Raw genomic sequence first — 18,291 nt, forward strand, 5'->3', positions numbered from 1 at the left:
GGTTTAACTATAGTGCAGAATAATGAAAATTAGTCTGGGCCATTATGAACATCACAAGGCCTGTGTGTGGGCCTGCTGTTAAACAAACAGACAGACAAAACCAATTTGCTAAACTAGCCCTCTTCCTTTTCTTCCTCTGAATATTTTTTTTAAATGGAATCCACAAAAGATAACTTTCAATCATGGGCTCACCTGAAGAATCCAAGGACAGAATCCAAACTGAGGATAGAGATGTGGAGCTGATTCACTTTGACTAATGGAATCTCCACATCCAAACTGATAAAATGACATCCCAGCAGAGCCATTAATCTAAAGACCCAGAATCCAGTCTTCTTTCGGATGAACTAATTCCTTGCTTTATAAACCTAATCTCGGAGTTAGGATTCTTTTGATCCTGAGAATGCCCCAAAACGTCTTCAACCAGTGCACAACAGTGCACAGCTAAGTGTCTTTGAGTAATGCAGGAGACTTTGATTGACAAGGAGAAAGAACAACAAGTGGGCATACTGATAGCAAGGTCCTTCCTCTAGACATGATATGAGTGTATTCGACAGCCTGGATAAACACAGAAGTGCCAGAAAGAACCTTCATGGATAAATCAAAGGAGGAAGAATAAGGGGAAGCACATGGAATACAATTATTCAAGAAGTTGTGAAAAATCAGCATCACAAAAAGCAGGAAGTAACCACAACCTGATAATTCATGACAAATGGAAGAATGAAACCAATCTACCCATTCAAACTGGGAAGTAAAGGAAAGTGAGGAGCTAAGAGAATAAAGAGAAACAGGATATGGATGGCTATGGATTGTACACAAGGAGAAAATGGGTAGGGTGGAATAGGACATATGGAGCACGAGAATGATATTTAAGTGCATAGAGCTTGTTGAAACCATCTCCAGCTTTTGAGTCTCAGTAACAGGTTAATCACAATCTACAAAACATACACTGGCATAAGAATTATCTTCAGTATCTGTAAGTATTCTGCGGAGAAGAGAGGAAAGGAGACGAAGGGAACTATTTCTAATAATTTAAATGGTGTATGCATAATTTTCTCTCACATAGAAGTATCAACATAAATTGAGAAATAGAAATCCAATTATGAAATCTGACTTACGAGCTCTTTATCATGATTTCTTTATATGCATTGTCCACCCCTTCTGAGCAACACAATTAAAGTTAATCAGCTTTAAATTATCTTGAACAGAGCATCCTTTTAGTCGGTCAACACTGATATCTCAAAAGTTGAGGCTGAACAAATACCCATAGAGTTTTGTGCCACCAATAAGGAACCCCAAAATATCCATTCACATTTTCCCTGTGGATTTCTGTGGATCATTTTCTACTGATTACAGTTCTTTTACTGAACATTTCACATTTGAATATATTAATTAGCTTTTCTGCTCTCTCCCTCTCTTTTTTAACTCAATAATTGTGGAAGTTAATGTGCACTGAGCATTTGTTAAGGGGGGGTTGGGGTGGGGGAGGAGGGAAGGGAGAGAGAATCTGTCCTAGCATTTTATAATCCTTCCTTTATGGTACAAAAGATAAAGGAACATACATATTCTGAAAGTATCCTACTTAAAGATGTAATCACATTAGGAAAAACAACAACACCAAGCTCTCTTATGATGCTTTTCCAATCTTAAACTATAAGGATATCGATTGCAACAAATTGTGTAATTCCACAAGTACACAGCAATTACTGCTTGGTATATCCTCTTCTCATCCCTACAAAAGTGTGACATCCAATATGCTGATTTCCCTTGCGCAAGCCACTCAATGATTCCTTATGATTTCATTACAGTGATGTCTGTTTATGCTGGGTGTACTAGCTTCATTAATCAATTATTGTGAACCTACAAGTTGAGTAATTCCAGGACTTCATTTTTTTCCAACACGGTTGTACTGGTAAGTCCTGAGCATTTTCTAATTATCATTAGGCTAACCTAAATACTTCCTACTGTCTTTAAGACTTATCCTAGGACCTTCATTTTTATCAACAAGGCTTCAAGCAAAGAACTTCTCAACACGCACCTCTCAGAGGTAGGTATGTTAGTTTTATAGCAGGGTTCCTCAACCTTGGCGACTTGAAGATGTGTGGACTTCAACTCCCAGAATTCCCCAGCCAAAAAGACAGAACATTTTCAGTTGTGATATTCATTTGCAGAGTGCTCTTTCCAGGGGAATTCACCTTCATCTTTTAAGCAGGTATCTTACTATTCTCTGGCTTTTTAAAAAGTATTTTAAGCCTGAAGCACACTATGCTTAATTTGATTCTACTTGTATTTATTGCTTTTAATATTTTTGTTTTGTTACGTATTTGATTTTATTTACTGTGGCTTACATACTGCTCTAATCCAGTAGGACTTCCCTTCTGAAGTAAAAGGTTAAAAACAACATTATATAATGAAACAAAAATACATAATACTAATACTAATACTACTACTAATAATAACAAGCACCTGCCACACAACACCCCAGACTTAACAATTGTTGATAAGAAAGACAATAAAGTCTGGGTAGCGGACACTGCAATACCTGGAGACAGCAGAAGAGAAGAGAAAGAACTGGAGAAAATTACAAAACATAAAGACCTACAAATAGAAGTAGAGCAACTGTGGCAAAGGAGAGCAAAGATAATATCAGTACTAAGAGATAATTTAGGTGCAACCCCAAAACATCTGGAGCACCACTTAAAGACCATCAATCAGCATTGACAAAATCACCATCAGTCAATTGCAAAAGGCAGCTTTACTTGGTACAGCTTATATCCTGCCACAATACCTTTAGCACCATCAACCAGCAACATCTGCCTATCCCAGGTCCTTGGGAAGGACTCGATAGGTGGATAGAAATACCAAATCCAGTCTAAACATCTGGCTGATTGTGCGACCAACCATAATAGTAAAAAAAATTGGTGGGAACATATAGTTGAAAAAGTAGTCAAAAATGAGCAGGTTAAAATATTGTAGGATTTCTGAACACAAACTGATAAAGTTTTGGCGTATAACCCATCAGATTTAACTGTGGTTGAAAAGAAGAAAGTGTGGATGATTGATGTGGCAACACCAGGAGACAGTAGAATAGAAGACAAAGAATTGGATACGATCATAAAGTATCAAGATCTGAAAACTGAATTTGAAAGATTATGGCATAAACTGGCAGTGGTGGTCCCAGTGGTTATTGGCACACTGGGTGCCATACCAAAAAACTTTGGACAGCACTTAGAAAACCTGCACATTGACAAAATTTCCATCTGTCAATTACAAAAGGCCACACTGCTTGGAACTGCATATATACTACGCCAATACATTACAACATCCTAGGTTCTTGGGAAGAACTCAATGTGAATGAAGGCCAACACCAGTGAAAGAACTGGCAGCTGTGATTTCACGTTGTTGTGTATATAATAATAATAAGAATAATAGACAAAATCACCATCAATCAACTGCAAAAGGCAGCTTTACTTGGAACAGCTCATATCCTGCGATGATACCTTTAACACCATCCAACAACAACATCTGCCTATCTCAGGTCCTTGGGAAGGACTCGATGAGTGGATAAAAATGCCAAATCCAGTCTAAACATCTGGTTGACTGTGCAACCAGCCATCATCATCATCATCATCATCCCTAAAGAAGATACTAGAGGCTGTTGGGGGAAAAATCCAACTACAAGGTGGGGAGGGTAATTTATCTTAGACCTTTTATGTTTAGCTGATAGCTACATTAAAATGATTGGCACGTGTCATTACAAAGTTGTATTTTAATTAAGGAATACAAATGCCAAAATAAAGACAAAAAAGACTTGAAAAGTCTGGAAGTTAGATTATATTATGCTTGACAAACTCATGGGTTCTCTGACTGAACACAATCATTTTATAATATTCAGTATAAAATAAAGTTCCTTTTTGAGACAAGGTCAGCTGCCAGTGATTATATGGGCACATCCACATAGTTTTGCCGGCAACAATCCAGAAATGGTACACCATTGCCTCTGGGATACCCTCCAACCCCATATGTACATCTGGATGATGGAACATCTAGTTATGAGCAACTTTTTGCTAATTCAGACCTGCTATAATTCAGATCCAAAACTTTACTGAAGAAAAATTAGCATAAGCACCAGCACCATGGTATAAATTCATGAATGCTACATAAAGTTCTGCAATAGGAAATCAACCATCTGTTTCTATTTACATAAGTGATGGCAAACACTGTTAAATTCATTACATTTAATTGATAAGGCCCACATTTAACCCAATCTGAATTTAATTTAGAAACCACCTTCACATTTTATCCATGTGTACCTACAGACCTGATGGCCAGGATGTTCAGCTATGGATATTCCTGTGTCAGAGTTTGAGCTAGTATTTTATTGATTGATTGATTGATTGATTGATTTAATTTGTCCCCGCCCATCTCCCCACAATGGGGGATTCTGGGCGGCTTACAACATACTAAAAAACATGAATACAGTTAAAAGTTATAAAACCAAACATTAAAAATAAAAATAAAAAAGCTAAGAAATCCAAGAGGCCGCTGGGGCCACAGCATACCACTAAGGGGCCAGCCAACCCCAATTCTGATTTCTTCCCTCCCTGCCCCAGGCCAGATGGCAGAGCCATGTCTTTAAGTCCCTCCCAAAGGCCTGGAGTGAGGGGGCCTGTCTCACCTCCGGGGGCAAGACGTTCCAAAGGGCGGGGGCCACAGCAGAGAAGGCCCGCCTTCTGGACCCCGCTAATCGGAGTTCTTTTACCGTGGGGATCCGAAGCCTGCCCTCTCTGTGAGATCGGGTGTGACGGGTAGAGATCGTGGGGGCAAGGCGGTCCTTCAGGTAGCCTGGCCCCATGCCATGTAGGGCTTTAAAGGTGATAACCAACACCTTGAATTGGACCCGGAAGCAAACTGGTACCCAATGCAGCTCACGGAGCAGAGGTGTTATATGGGTCCTTCTTTGGGCCACAAAAACCGCCCGCGTGGCCGCATTCTGGACCAGCTGCAGCTTCCGGATATTCTTCAAGGGTAGCCCCATGTAGAGTGCGTTGCAGTAGTCTATCTGGGAGATAACGAGGGCATGAGTGACCGTTCGCAAGGCATCCCGATCCAGGAAAGGGCATAACTGGTGCACAACCCGAAGCTGTGCAAAAGCCCTCCTGGCCACGGCTGCCACCTGCTCTTCGAGCAGGAGTCGTGAGTCCAGGAGGACCCCCAAGTTACGCACTGGGTCTGTCTGGGGCAGTGCTACCCCATCCAGAACCAACGATGACAACGTCCCGGATACAGAAGAGCCATTAACCCACAGCCACTCCGTCTTGCCAGGGTTCAGCTGGAGCCTGTTGTTCCCCATCCAGACCCTCACAGCCTCCAGGCACCGTGAGAGGGCGGAAACAGCATCACTTACCTCACCAGGGATGGAGATGTACAGTTGAGTATCATCAGCATACTGATGATACCTCATCCCATGATGACGGATGATCTCACCCAGCGGCTTCATGTAGATGTTGAAAAGGAGCGGAGAGAGAACCGAACCCTGAGGCACCCCACAAAGGAGAGGCCGAGGATGGGACCTCTTGCTCCCTATCACCACCGATTGGGATCGGCCCCAGAGAAAGGAGGTGAACCAGCCCAAAACTGTGCCACCCACCCACATATCCCTGAGCCGTCCCAATAGGATACCGTGGTCGACGGTATTGAACGCCGCTGAGAGATCAAGGAGAGCAAGGATGGTCGCACTACCACCATCCTGCTCCCGCCAGAGATCATCCATAAGTGTGACCAATGCCGTTTCCGTTCCATAGCCGGGCCTGAAACCTGCCTGATAAGGGTCCAGATAATCCGTTTCCTCCAGGACCCTTTGGAGCTGCGAAGCCACCACTTTCTCAACCACCTTCCCCAAGAAGGGGAGGTGGGAGACTGGACGAAAATTGTCCAGTATAGTAGGATCCAGGGAGGGCTTCTTGAGGAGGGGGTGCACCAACGCCTCTTTAAAGGGTGCCGGAAACACTCCCTCCTGCAAGGATGCCTTAACCATCGCCTGGATCCAACTGCATGTCCCCTCCCGAGCTGCTTTCACCAGCCAGGAGGGGCATGGGTCCAGATGACAAGTGGTGGCCCTCACAGACCGAAGGACCCTGTCCACTTCCTCAGGAACAACAGGATCAAACCGTTCCCAGTTAACTGGGCAAGAACGATCCCCCAGTATCTCCCCAGACCCTGCGCCACACTCGGAGTCCAACTTGGAATGAATCTGAGCTATTTTATCCTGCAGGTGCTCTGCAAATTCCTCCGTGCGGCCCTGCAAATGCACCACCACATCCCCCTTACCCAGGAGGGATTTGGTGATGCCAAACAGGACCACCGGGCGGCACTCTGCAGACGCAATAAGGGCGGAGAAGTATTGGCGCTTCACCGCCCTTATCGCCACAATGTAGGCCTTAATAGCGGCTCTAACATGTGTTCGGTCGGATTCAGTCCGTGTCTTCCTCCAGCGGCGCTCTAGACGTCTCTTAACCCTCTTCAGCACCCTCAACTCCTCCGTAAACCACGGGGAGTGTCGGGGCCGGCGTGGCAAGAGAGGTCGCAAAGGCGCGATCCTGTCCAAGGCCCCGGCTGCTTCTCTATTCCAGGCAGCAGCCAGGGCCTCCGCTGGACCGTGCAGCAGGTCCACGGGAATATCTCCCAGCTCCCTCTGAAACCCTAACGGGTCCATCAGGCGCCGGGGGCGGACCAATCGCATGGGTCCTGCCTCCCTGAGGAGGGGGGTGGCATAGGAGAAACTCAGGGTCACCAGGGTGTGATCTGACCATGACAACCGGGAAAGCTGTACATCTCCCCTCAGGTCACTTTGCCATTGCTCAGACAAGAAAACTAAATCCGGCATGTGGCCACTATCTCGGGTTGGGTCCCGCACAATTTGAGACAGGCCCATGGCTCCCATGGTAGCCATGAACTCCCGAGCTGCCTCAGAGGATCGCCCCAGGGATGGTAGGTTGAAGTCCCCCAGAACCATAAGCCTGGGGAACTCCACCGCCAGCCCCGAGACGGCCTCCAGCAGCTCAGGCAGGGAGGCTGCCACACAGCAGGGAGGCTGGTACAATAGCAGCACTCCCAACTGTTCGCGGGCACCCAACCTAAGAAACAGTGTCTCACAGCCAGAAACTTGTGGAGCAATGCCCCTGAAGGCCACTAGAGACTCTCGGATGACAACAGCCACCCCTCCTCCCCTGCCCTGGTATCTTGGCTGGTGCCACACTGTAAACCCAGCTGGGCACATTTCGGAGAGGGGCACCCCCCCCATAGGCCCCAGCCAGGTCTCGGTGATACATGCCAGGTCTGCCCCCTCCTCAGTGATCAAGTCACCTATGATGGGGGCCTTGTTTTTAACTGACCTGGCATTAAGCAGCAGCAGCCGAAGGCCAGGGTATAGTATAGTTACAGACATCAATGTTAAGGCAAATTCTGCGGCTCTGCTCCTTTGGGATCATATGAAAAGAAGGCTAATGCCATCAATTTATGTAGGCTAAATGCCTATTACCTTTTTACATTTTACAAAGCGTTTTCTTTCTTTTTGCAAAATGTGGATGGGCACCTGGACAGGTTTTTCACTTCTTTTCTTTTTTCCAAGTTAAAATGTTTCTGTAATTTTACTAAGCTCTGATTTTAGTAATTCAATCAGAGGAGAAACATAGAATAGTGTAATTGCACACAGAGTTAATAAAGTAAGTTTTTGAGGTAGTTAATGAGTTGAAAGGTGACTCATCTGTGTTTCAAAGTACTTCACTGTAATGTTTTATGCCAGCAGTTCTCAAACGTTTTGGTCTCAGGACCACTTTATAATCTTAAAAATGATTAAGGACCCCAACGAGCTTTAGTTTATGTGGGTTATATCTATCAATCTTTACTGTATTAGAAAGTAAAACTGAGAAATGTAAAAAATATTTATTTGACTTTGTAGACCCCTGAAAAGGTCTTGACGGTCCCCAGGGATCCCGAGGCCACACTTTGAGAACCACTGTTCTATCCTATTATCATACTTAACACCATAGTAAAACAAATCATTTGCTTGCTTTCTCCTAGTCAATAAACAGCTAGAAAAGAACTATCCATTAGTATTACCCAACTTTACAGTTTCCACCATCCTGCAAGGTCAAAATTCAACATTTCAAAACAATGGACAATGTTCCAAAGACTTTCCACATTTTAGTAGATCAAAATTACTCCCTGTCTTATCTCTTGATATACCTTTGCTTGCGCTTTCAACATGTTCAAGTTCATCTGGAAATTTTAGGATGTCCTGATATTTCTCTTCACAAATATCAGCCAGGAAATGCAACAGAGTGGTTTTTTGATCAGATGACTTTGTATCTCTAATCTGCAAACGAGAAGAAATAAGAAAGAGGTGAAACATTATTTCTTAGGACTCTACTTCAAGAAATGCCTTCTCAACATATGTTCTTGGACTTGCTTGCAAATGTAAATTAATTGCAATTCTAAGTTAACACCAATATGAAATGTGGGTTTAAAACATTATTTTTAAAGAAGCCTTATTTTTTTTTTAATTGCAGCTTTTAGCAGTTTATAATTTTAGTTCTATATGTTCTTTTTTCATTATGTGAGATAAAGAGGTGTTCCAAAGGAAGAAAAATAACATTTTTTGTTTTATATGACTTTCTCCTGAAGAAGCATGAAATGCTGTCTATACACAGAGTGGCTTGAATCTCTCATCCCTCAGATAAATGATCATCGATGGCTCTAGAATTATATATGTGTATGTGTGTGTATGTATACACACACACACACACACACACACACTCACACTAAAATTATCAGGATATGTTGTTTCTTAGTTGAACAACAATGTGGCAAGTCAGACATAATAGATGATTTACAACTTATGCAAATATTCATTTCTTAACAACCAACTAGAATCTGCCTTCCTGTAACTTAAAGCCATTATCTGTACCCCGGACTTTGGGATAACAGAGACTATGGCTTTCTTCTGCATGTCACCCCTTTAGATGCTTAAACCATGCCAGTGTATTCCCACCAAAGGTCTTTTTTCAACTCAAAGCATGCCCAGTTCCCTCTTTCTCTTTGGAAGGCTTGGCTTCCAATCTCCTAATTGCCCTTCTTTGTACTTCTATCAGTCTAGCTAAAGCCTTCTTAAAATGTGGTGCCCAGAACAAAGAGGAACATTACATCCTGTGATTTGCAAGCTCTCCTTCTATTTATGCAGCCTGAAATTGTGTTTGCCTTCTTTGCAGCCAGATGGCTCTACTTCAGTTTCTGATCAAATATAATTCCAAGATCTTTTTCATGTGTACTGTTCTCAAGCCAGTTACCCTCTGCACATATTTCAGTTGGTTTCTATTACATGTCTCTGTTCTGTTCTGCCTATTTCTGCAACCCACCAGGATCATGTTTTTCCTCACCCAACCCTGTCTATTCTGTTAACAGAATAAGCATTTAAGCACTCCCTGTACCATTTCAAGTCATTAATAAAAATGCTGAAGAGTACTAGACCCAGGCCTGAACCCTACTGCACTCCATTCAACACTTCATTCCAGTTTGACAAGAAACTGCTATAAACATTATATGACTTTTGTTTTAAATGAGATGTGGATCCACTTAATAGACATGACACCCAGCCCAAATTTAACTTACTAATCAGAATGTCTACTGCATTTCACAATCTGTTAGAACAGCAACAACATCCAGTCAATTTATAGATGCAAAACTTTCAAGGCTACCACAAGATGTGGTAATCTCCTGACTGCTAATGAGGCTATGGTTTTATTCAAATACTTTTTTTTTCCCTGAATCATAGTTGTATAAATATTAACAGTTCAACGAATCAACAATCATGAATGCTTCAGTGCATATATCAAAACTACTACTTCTGCTTGCCAGCCTTGATGCAGTCCATGAATTCTAATGGAAGTCTTTTATTTAAGCAAAATTAAGTCCTGCATTCTCTGCCAAGGGTTGTTTACAAATTGCTGGTTTCTTCAATAATTCCACATGCTGCAGTATAACATCCGGAAAGATAATGCATTTTTAAGGATTTGCAATCAACATAAAGACATTAGTTTTGCAGCTAGAACCAGACAAGTTTAATGCATAGCTTCCGAGATGTCTTTCTACATCTGCCACTGAAAAATGCCCTTCCCCAGTGGTTCATGACTGAAAATGCCTAGGGCCAGATTTGCACAAATAAGCAGCACTGCGGTTGATTATTTCAAGGCAGCCCTTGTGGCAAATTATTGGGGATTTTCACTACAATCCACTCAATTAGAAAGGGTAAGAATGCCATCTGTGGCTTCTAGGAGATGGAATTCAAAGAAGGAAGTATGGGGAGAAAAAGACTGAGCTTAAACTCTTATTTAACGAACAAAATTGATCTCTAACTTTTTTGCAAACTTACATACCTCCATCCACGCTCATTATGCCACTCCCATTCTAGGTAACCTCCCCCCTCAATGTATGTTCAAGTGCTGTTCCAAACCCAGTAACCTGAGTTTAAACTCTAATTATAGTAGTGGTTGTATAACAAATTGTACAGTAGTGATACAATAACAAACCAGTCGTGGACTGCAAAGCCAACATTGGAAATGGTCTTTTATTTAGTGTTACAGATCACCTCTGTAATTAATAAGCCAATAATAACACAAAGAGCAAGGCTCTTCATGCCATGATCAAAGATACCATACCACGAACATCTTTATTCCAGTATTTTATGTTTTCTGTTCATTTCTCCCTGCCAGCCATATCTACAACCTGTACTTATGACTTACATCCCACAGACAATTTATAACCATATATTAGTAGATTGTTTGTTTTATTTGACATTTAGATTCAGCCACGAATCTTTTTTTATCACAGTGATTATGAACTGTGACTTTTTAATTGCCCTTATTACAAGCTGTATTTCATAAATAAAACTACGTGAATATACAATATAAGGACAGATTAGACTTAAAATAATATAGCTGTCTTTCTAAAAAGAAGATGTTTTCTCATCTCATTTTTTCCAAACAACTGTGATCTTGGCTGCCCTCATTAACTCATTTAGAATAGAAGTAGATAAAAGTAGCAGCTGAACCACAGACTCAGATCTAGATATATTTCAGCTGCTGTTATTAATGATGTTCTTACAGGATTATCTATTTTCAACTTTGCAATGACAATATTAAAACAAAACAAAGCAAAACCTGCAAGAATATGCATGCCTTATTTCAGTAAACTAATTTACTCTATAATCAAATGGTGAAATGTGTAAAACAATGATTTACCTCAAATGTCCCCAATTTTCAGCTTATTCTGAGACAAGGATATTATTTCTTACTCCTACTCACTTTAACACCAACTATTATAGCAGGAGTAAATTTCCCAGTAGAATTTATAGTTGAATTGGACCAAAAAAAAGTGTATACATATCCACTTAGCTACTGCATACATACAAGATCTTACAGAAATGAGTCTTTAAAGATTTCAGATAAAGGAAGGAAAGCACTTAAAAATTTAGTAAAAATGACAAAAATAAACACAATCTTCCTAATTCACTAATAAGAAACAGTGACTGATGTTGAGAATACATTCACGTTATAAATTTATTCCTTGATTAAAGCAATGTTCATTATGGATTAATACTGACACAAATTTATTTTCTCCTTAATACTAGGGATTGAACAGTTTTCAGAGAGAAACTACAATGGTTGGAATTTGATGTTTGGGCCAAATCCATTAGTTTGACTGTCTCATTCAAACACACAAATGCATACTGTACATTTTCTAAAAACTTAGTTGCAATTGCGATTATTGAATACTACCACCACAACAAAAGCCATCCCAAATATATTTAAGATATTTATATCGTGATAGTAAGTGTATCTCCTTGTATGGCCCACTAAATTTAGAGAAATGTACCCAGTAATTCACACAGTATTAATTATGGGAAGGAGGAACCATAAATCAGGTTAATCCATGCTTGAATCATCTGTATGTCTGGGTATACAAAAGATTTTATGGTACCTTTTTCATAACATGCTCTTCCAAATGATGCTTTAATCTGCTCCTTTCCCCCCAGCAGTCTGCTGCTTTTGCTATACCTTTTCAGTTTGCATTAAAGCTATTATTTATTGTGTTGCAGCTGCTAAAAAAAATGTTATTTCCTTCCCAATTCAGTTGGATAATGGTCAGTGAAATTAAGCTGTCCTTTGGATTAAACCCTGCATTCTCATTTTCCCAGATTGGGACCAATGTACTTAGCGCTGTTCTTTTTTCCTCTCTTCACGCTCACATACAAACATGTCGGGGACCGACAGACTTCAGCTGTAGTTAGATTCCCACAATCATTTCCAGAAGTCTTAGAGTACATTATTTCTAAAATAGAAAGCTGTGGGTTCTTCATGCTACACTATTCAAGGTATTAAATCAAGCTAGGCAGAAAGAAAAAAAAAGCAGATCAGAAAATCTGACCTGCTCTTAAAGACTTGTCACTATGGATAGGACTTGGGAACTAGAAGTAACATTCTAGTTAAAAAGGTGGGTTTCTTTGGCAAAATAAGTTATTTTAGTCTACATTTCAAATGGTTGCAGAAAAATGTACTAGAACTCCAACAAAGTATTCTTATACCGTTTGCACTCACCTTGCAAAGGAAACTAATATTAAAACCCAATGACTGGGCATTTCTTGAGCCAGAATTCATGTAGTTTCCAATCATTAGCACAAGTTCTAAAAGCTTACTGAAGCTCTCACTTTTCTTCAGCTCCTCACAGGCAATTGTGACTGCCATGATGCCAGGTCTGATATTGTTGATGTGCTCTTCAAACGTCAGCTTGAAAAGGATTCCTTCGAGACGAGGCCGCAACATTTTCACTGAGCTCATCTGGAATGGAAAATGATGAGCATGTATAAAAAACTTTTTTTCAGACAATAAAACAGATGAATAACAATACTTCTATGGGATTTTTCCATGCACATAGGAATGTACAACATATTTTAACTAGGTACCTGTTGACTGGTTGGTTTTCCAACTGAAGGAAAATAAAATCTCCCCCAGGTCTAATTAATTTCTTTCATATATAGAGAGAGAAAGAGACAGACAGACACACAGACACACACACACAGACAAAACGGCAGTTTTCTAAGCAGCATTTTTGCACGCGGTGTGCCCCTGCCTTCTTCCGGGGGCTGAGAGAGAGAAACTGGCCCACAGTGACCCAGCTGGCTTTGTGCCTAAGGCAGGATGGTCTCCCAGTTTCTAGCCTGGTGACTTTCGCCACTGCATCAATCACTTTTAGCTTGTTTGTTTGTTTGTTTTGTTTGTTTGTTCGTTCATTCATTCATTCATTCATTCATTCATTCATTCATTCATTCATTCATTCCCTATCAAGCTTAATAGTCTTTACAAGCTTAGATGACTTATTGTTTTGTATGTAAATTTGCAAGGGAGTCAACTTAACAACACAGTTAACTAAAGCAACCAAGAAACAAAATCTGAGGCAAATGGTACCTACAGATGTACCTCCCCATTTAACTTAAGTCTTGCCTTGCTCAACTTTGCACTGCCAGAGATAACAAATGTTTGTGATTACTGGCATACAATTACAGAATAGCTTTAACATTAAAGAAGGATGAACCTGGAATACTGAATAAACATTACAATGCACATAATCTCAAGATTTTTTTTTCTGCCTTCCCAATAACACATCCTGTCACATTACATTATTTCTCCAAATAGTTTTGTCAATGTCAATGTCCATTTGAGGCAGTAAAGATGTTCGCACATACTTAGAAATAAATATTTTCTACTCAACTTCTCATCTCTGCCTCTTCTTCACTTTCTTCCCATTCACACTGGTATTAATGTATTTTCTTAAAAGACTTAGAGCAGGATCCAAATCCTCTAAATTGAATATGGTCCTTTGATTGAGGTGTTTACTACTGTTGGTGTCATCACGATTTCATCAGTCGTACTTATTCCATTAGTATTTCATTAGTATTCCATTAGTATTTCATGTATTTCTGCACTCATCCTGCCTTTCCCTCTCTTCCAATCATTTCTTAAATCCAGAGGAAATGTTCCTGGCAAGGCATCAGGACCAGACACAGATGCTATTGATTTCTAATTCCTAATTCATTTTTTCCCCTTCTATGGCCACTTCAAAGAGGAAAATGAGGAGCACTATTTAACATAGTTAAAGTCAGGAAACATAAATCTTTGAGGGGTCTTCTGTATTTGCATGTTAATACTGTTATAAATTAATGTTATCATTTAGAATGAACAAAGGCTCATTACTGCAATCAAAGCTTGTACCATCCATAATTTGAGGTTGATATTTTCCAAAGTGATATTATTTGAAATATTTCTATACACATTTAGAAAAAGGATAACCATTATAAGCAAAACTCTGGTTTCAGTATCCTATTAGCTTAATCAAATAAGCTAAATCTTGCTGAATAAGATTTGTAGAACTATATTTAATCTCCATTAAGAAAGATGTTGATCTCCACTGCAGATCTTCTATTATGGTAGGTAACAGCATAATAATTGCGCAAATAATATTGATGTATACAAATAATGGCATTGACAGATACAATTACTAAATGTTTTTAGTATCACTGTAGAATTATAACTCAGCTAAGCCATGTAAGCCTTGAAAGCAATTTGACTGAAAATGATGACAGTTGTCGGTTGTAAGACTTGCATTTTATAAGACTTAGATTTTGATTTTATGATTCACTATGTAAAGTGCCCAGGGATATTGAATACAATTGGATATTATGCGAGGGTTTATTTATATTATGAAGTCATTGTCCATCAAAATACTACCAAAGGAATTTCATTTTTCAAGCTGATCCTTTGCTATATTAAAAAGAGGAGGGAGCAACAACAGCTTTTAAAAGCTGTTACAAGTACTTTATTTCCCTACAAAGCATCTGATAGATTTATGCTTTTGCTACTTAAAGCATTTCCGAACAGCTTTTTCCTTCTTTTACCACATAAAATAATCAGACACATTCACCCTGGAATAGATGGTGGATCTCCTTCAAGAGGGTTATTTTTCTGTCATCATGAAGTGAAGGTCAAATGGTATTCAATTCTTAAAAGGAATTAATCTATAATTCATGTCAGATTGAGAAAAAATAATTCCTCTAAATTGTGTTCCAATCCAATCAGGAATCTATATGTTTCAAAAGCTTGCTTCTAATATTTTAGAACTGAATACATTTTTTTTTTGCCTAATATTTTTTTCTGATCTTTCAATAGAGATTAAAGACTGAGGAGGAGGAGGAGGAGAAGGCAAAAGGGAGTGATGCAGAATAGTGTAGAGAGAACACAAGAAATAATAAATACAATAAGTTATTGTACTTGAGATATGTGTGTGACAATTAAATTGCATATTTGTTGTTAATGCATTCTTTAGATTACCATGGTGAAATTCAGTAAAATATGTCAGGAAGTGTTTATTAAATACTAGATTATTTCTTCATATCAGAGAAATCCCAAACCAGAAACATTAAAGCAATGTCAAAACTATGAATAGTTTTATATCTGAAGCTTAAAATATCACGATAGTAACTTTTCTTTGATTTCCATCATTAAGTTTCATCTTCCTCACATTCTATGCAGAACTTTTTTTATTATTCTAGGATATAACTCCAAATGCTGTACCTAATTTGAAGATATAATTCATCTTAATGTTTCATCTAAATGAAAATGTGATGCTCCAATTTTCATGCACAAATAAGAATATTAAGCTAATTAGTCTGTTATAATAAGTCACCTAATTAGAAAGTGTGACTTTTCTAAATGAATTTTAAACATCTAATTCTGACCTTTATTAGATTTGATGGGTATATTGATTATCCAATTAAAGCCTTATATTAATCATTAACTTACCTAATTTGTATATGCAAATAGGTATATGCATTCTGAAAAAAACCCTACACCTTCCAATACAAATTGCATTTTCAACCATCCTGTACTTTTTAACACTGGTGTTCAGATTATAATAAGCAAGAGTCCTTTCAGTCATGTTATGATATTTAACTGCAAGCTAAATGAGAGAAATCTACAAAAATGATCAGATCTTACAAACCCCATAGGACCTCTGAAGTGTTAGATGTATTTGCTTAGCACTGACTTGTTCCTCTAATTCCACCATTTAACAAGGCTGCCTAACAAACAGCACATTTCATATGTGTGTATGTATGGAATTAGGTTTCACACCAAACAGATATGGTAATACAAAGGCAGTGAAGATGGGTCAGAGATACTGAAAAGAACAAGAAGCAGGTAAAGCTTTCCTCAGTCCAGCAGAATTCTTTGTAATACATATAACAATAACATAATTTTATTCTTGTGTAAGCTGTGGATTTGCAAGTAAGTAGAACAACTGTCTCAGATTAACTGTCCCTCCCAAAATGGAGCAGCAATCCTATTTGAAAAATTTAGAAACTCCCTACTAGTTTGAACATGGCAAAATTCTTTCATGAATGTGATGATTCTTAAATGGACTATTATCTGGATAATTATAGCATTTCACCATGTAAGATGTTGTTTGAACAGTCCATAATCTTATCCAATGTTTTCCATTTACACTGTGGGGCCATGGGGAATGAACTGTTCAGCTTCTGAAAAATTTGCTCAGCCTAGAACATCTGGGAATCCAAAGAGACCAACAAGAAGCTTAAATGACAACTATGAGAAAATACGGCTATTCTGTTCTAAAGCAAAAGACTTTCACATGTCTTGATGGAGCCCTAAGGGAAGATAAACTTACACAAGAAACAAAGGCTTCTGACAGTGTAACAGAAATGAAACCAGAGTGGTTGCAATCAACACCTACAAAACTGTTAATATAGAAATGTAGTTCAAATTGAGTGATATCTTTTTTTTCTTGCCATGTAGGTTTTCTTTTCCCAAACTGTATTGTAGTGTTCTATGAAGCAATATTTTAGCTTCAATTAAAACTGTAACATCTACTTTAGAGGAACACACTAGATGAAAACAACCAAATTATACTTTGTGTTTTGTAACATTATTCTGACCCATTTTTTCTCCCCAAGAATCTTATAGCAGTATTAATGGATTGAAATCTTTTATTCCTGCAGACCACTCTTCAGCAAAGTTGCAAAAAGACATTCCAGGTGGCCCAATTAATTACACCATCTGACCAGTGATTAGGCATCCAGCTAGGTGGCAACACCTAGTTAACCTTGGATGATCATGACAAACAAAGTCAGGCATGATTAAGAGTTTTAGCTAGACTGTACAGTGGAAAACATATCTCTGAAAAAGAGAATGACGAAGACTTCAGTATTGTTGCCAAAAACCTTCATGGATGTGTCCCTAAAATCACTAGAAGCTGAGTTTCACTTGAAGGAAGAATCATCTTTTGGGACACAACCTCAAGGGAAATTCACTCTTGAAGCAGCCCAATTCCTTTAAGAATGTCCTGCATATCAACAAGTCATTCTTATACACAACATGGTCTAAATGTTGAATGTCAATGATTACTTGATATGATGAAACTTTTTTATGTCAATGCATAATTTGCAAATAAGCTATCAAGCTAATATGTGCTTAATTCTTCTCATTCATTATTTGACAGCCTAACAACATTCAAACAGGACATTTCTCCTCCATAATTCTTGTTGTTTAGTAAGAAGTAGAAATTCAACATGTTTGTTATTGAGATCGATTGATCATGTGCCATTATATAGGTGTCGACTCTCAGTGACCCTTATTTGTCCCTATCCTGATTTTTCAGGTCTTCCAATGGTGCACTTATCTCCACTATAACTCAGTCCATCCACCTTGTTATTGGGAGGCAATGATTAATTCTGATCAAGTAACGTGGGGGATTAATACCTTTTTTCTTTATTTGGCAAGGAGAGCAGATCTGTCTTGTAAAAGGCATTATTTTCTACCAATCAAAGGATGAAGCAATGTGTACTACTTTGGCAGACATTTTGTGATAATATTTTATAATAAATAATTATTATTATTATTATATATTATTATTATTTTATATGCTGCCAAACTCCCAGCAACTCTGAGCTGTTTACAATTGTTAAAATATTTAAAAACAAAGAAAAACACAGAAAACACAAAAACAGAACAAGACAAGAGAACAATGATGGCAAAGAAAATAAACCCGGAGGGGAACAGAAAGGAAGAAAGAGTCATCCTCTCCAAAGGCCTGGGTGAAGAGCCAGGTCTTTAAGGCCCTTTGAAATACCAGTAGGGTGGGACCTGTATGAATTTGGGGGGCAATATT

At 39.0% G+C, this 18,291-nt stretch overlaps 1 protein-coding gene across 4 annotated transcripts in view; it reads right to left on the bottom strand.

Moving 5' to 3' along the window:
- The window catches only part of DIAPH2 (diaphanous related formin 2), a 259,065-nt gene that overhangs the window by 145,267 nt on the left and 95,507 nt on the right, over positions 1–18,291 (bottom strand). For all 4 annotated transcript variants that reach the window (XM_088151773.1, XM_088151771.1, XM_088151772.1 and 1 more), the window contains 2 exons: positions 12,651–12,890; positions 8,245–8,374 (listed from right to left, as the gene is read on the bottom strand). In XM_088151773.1, coding sequence (XP_088007899.1) covers positions 8,245–8,374; positions 12,651–12,890 — 370 coding nt within the window. The remainder of the gene's footprint in view (positions 1–8,244; positions 8,375–12,650; positions 12,891–18,291) is intronic.

Source organism: Python bivittatus, unplaced genomic scaffold, assembly GCF_059951505.1.
Source record: "Python bivittatus isolate LINGU-HERP-01145 unplaced genomic scaffold, Pbiv_v1 ctg000670_np1212, whole genome shotgun sequence".
In the NCBI taxonomy this organism is placed as follows: Eukaryota; Metazoa; Chordata; class Lepidosauria; order Squamata; family Pythonidae; genus Python; species Python bivittatus.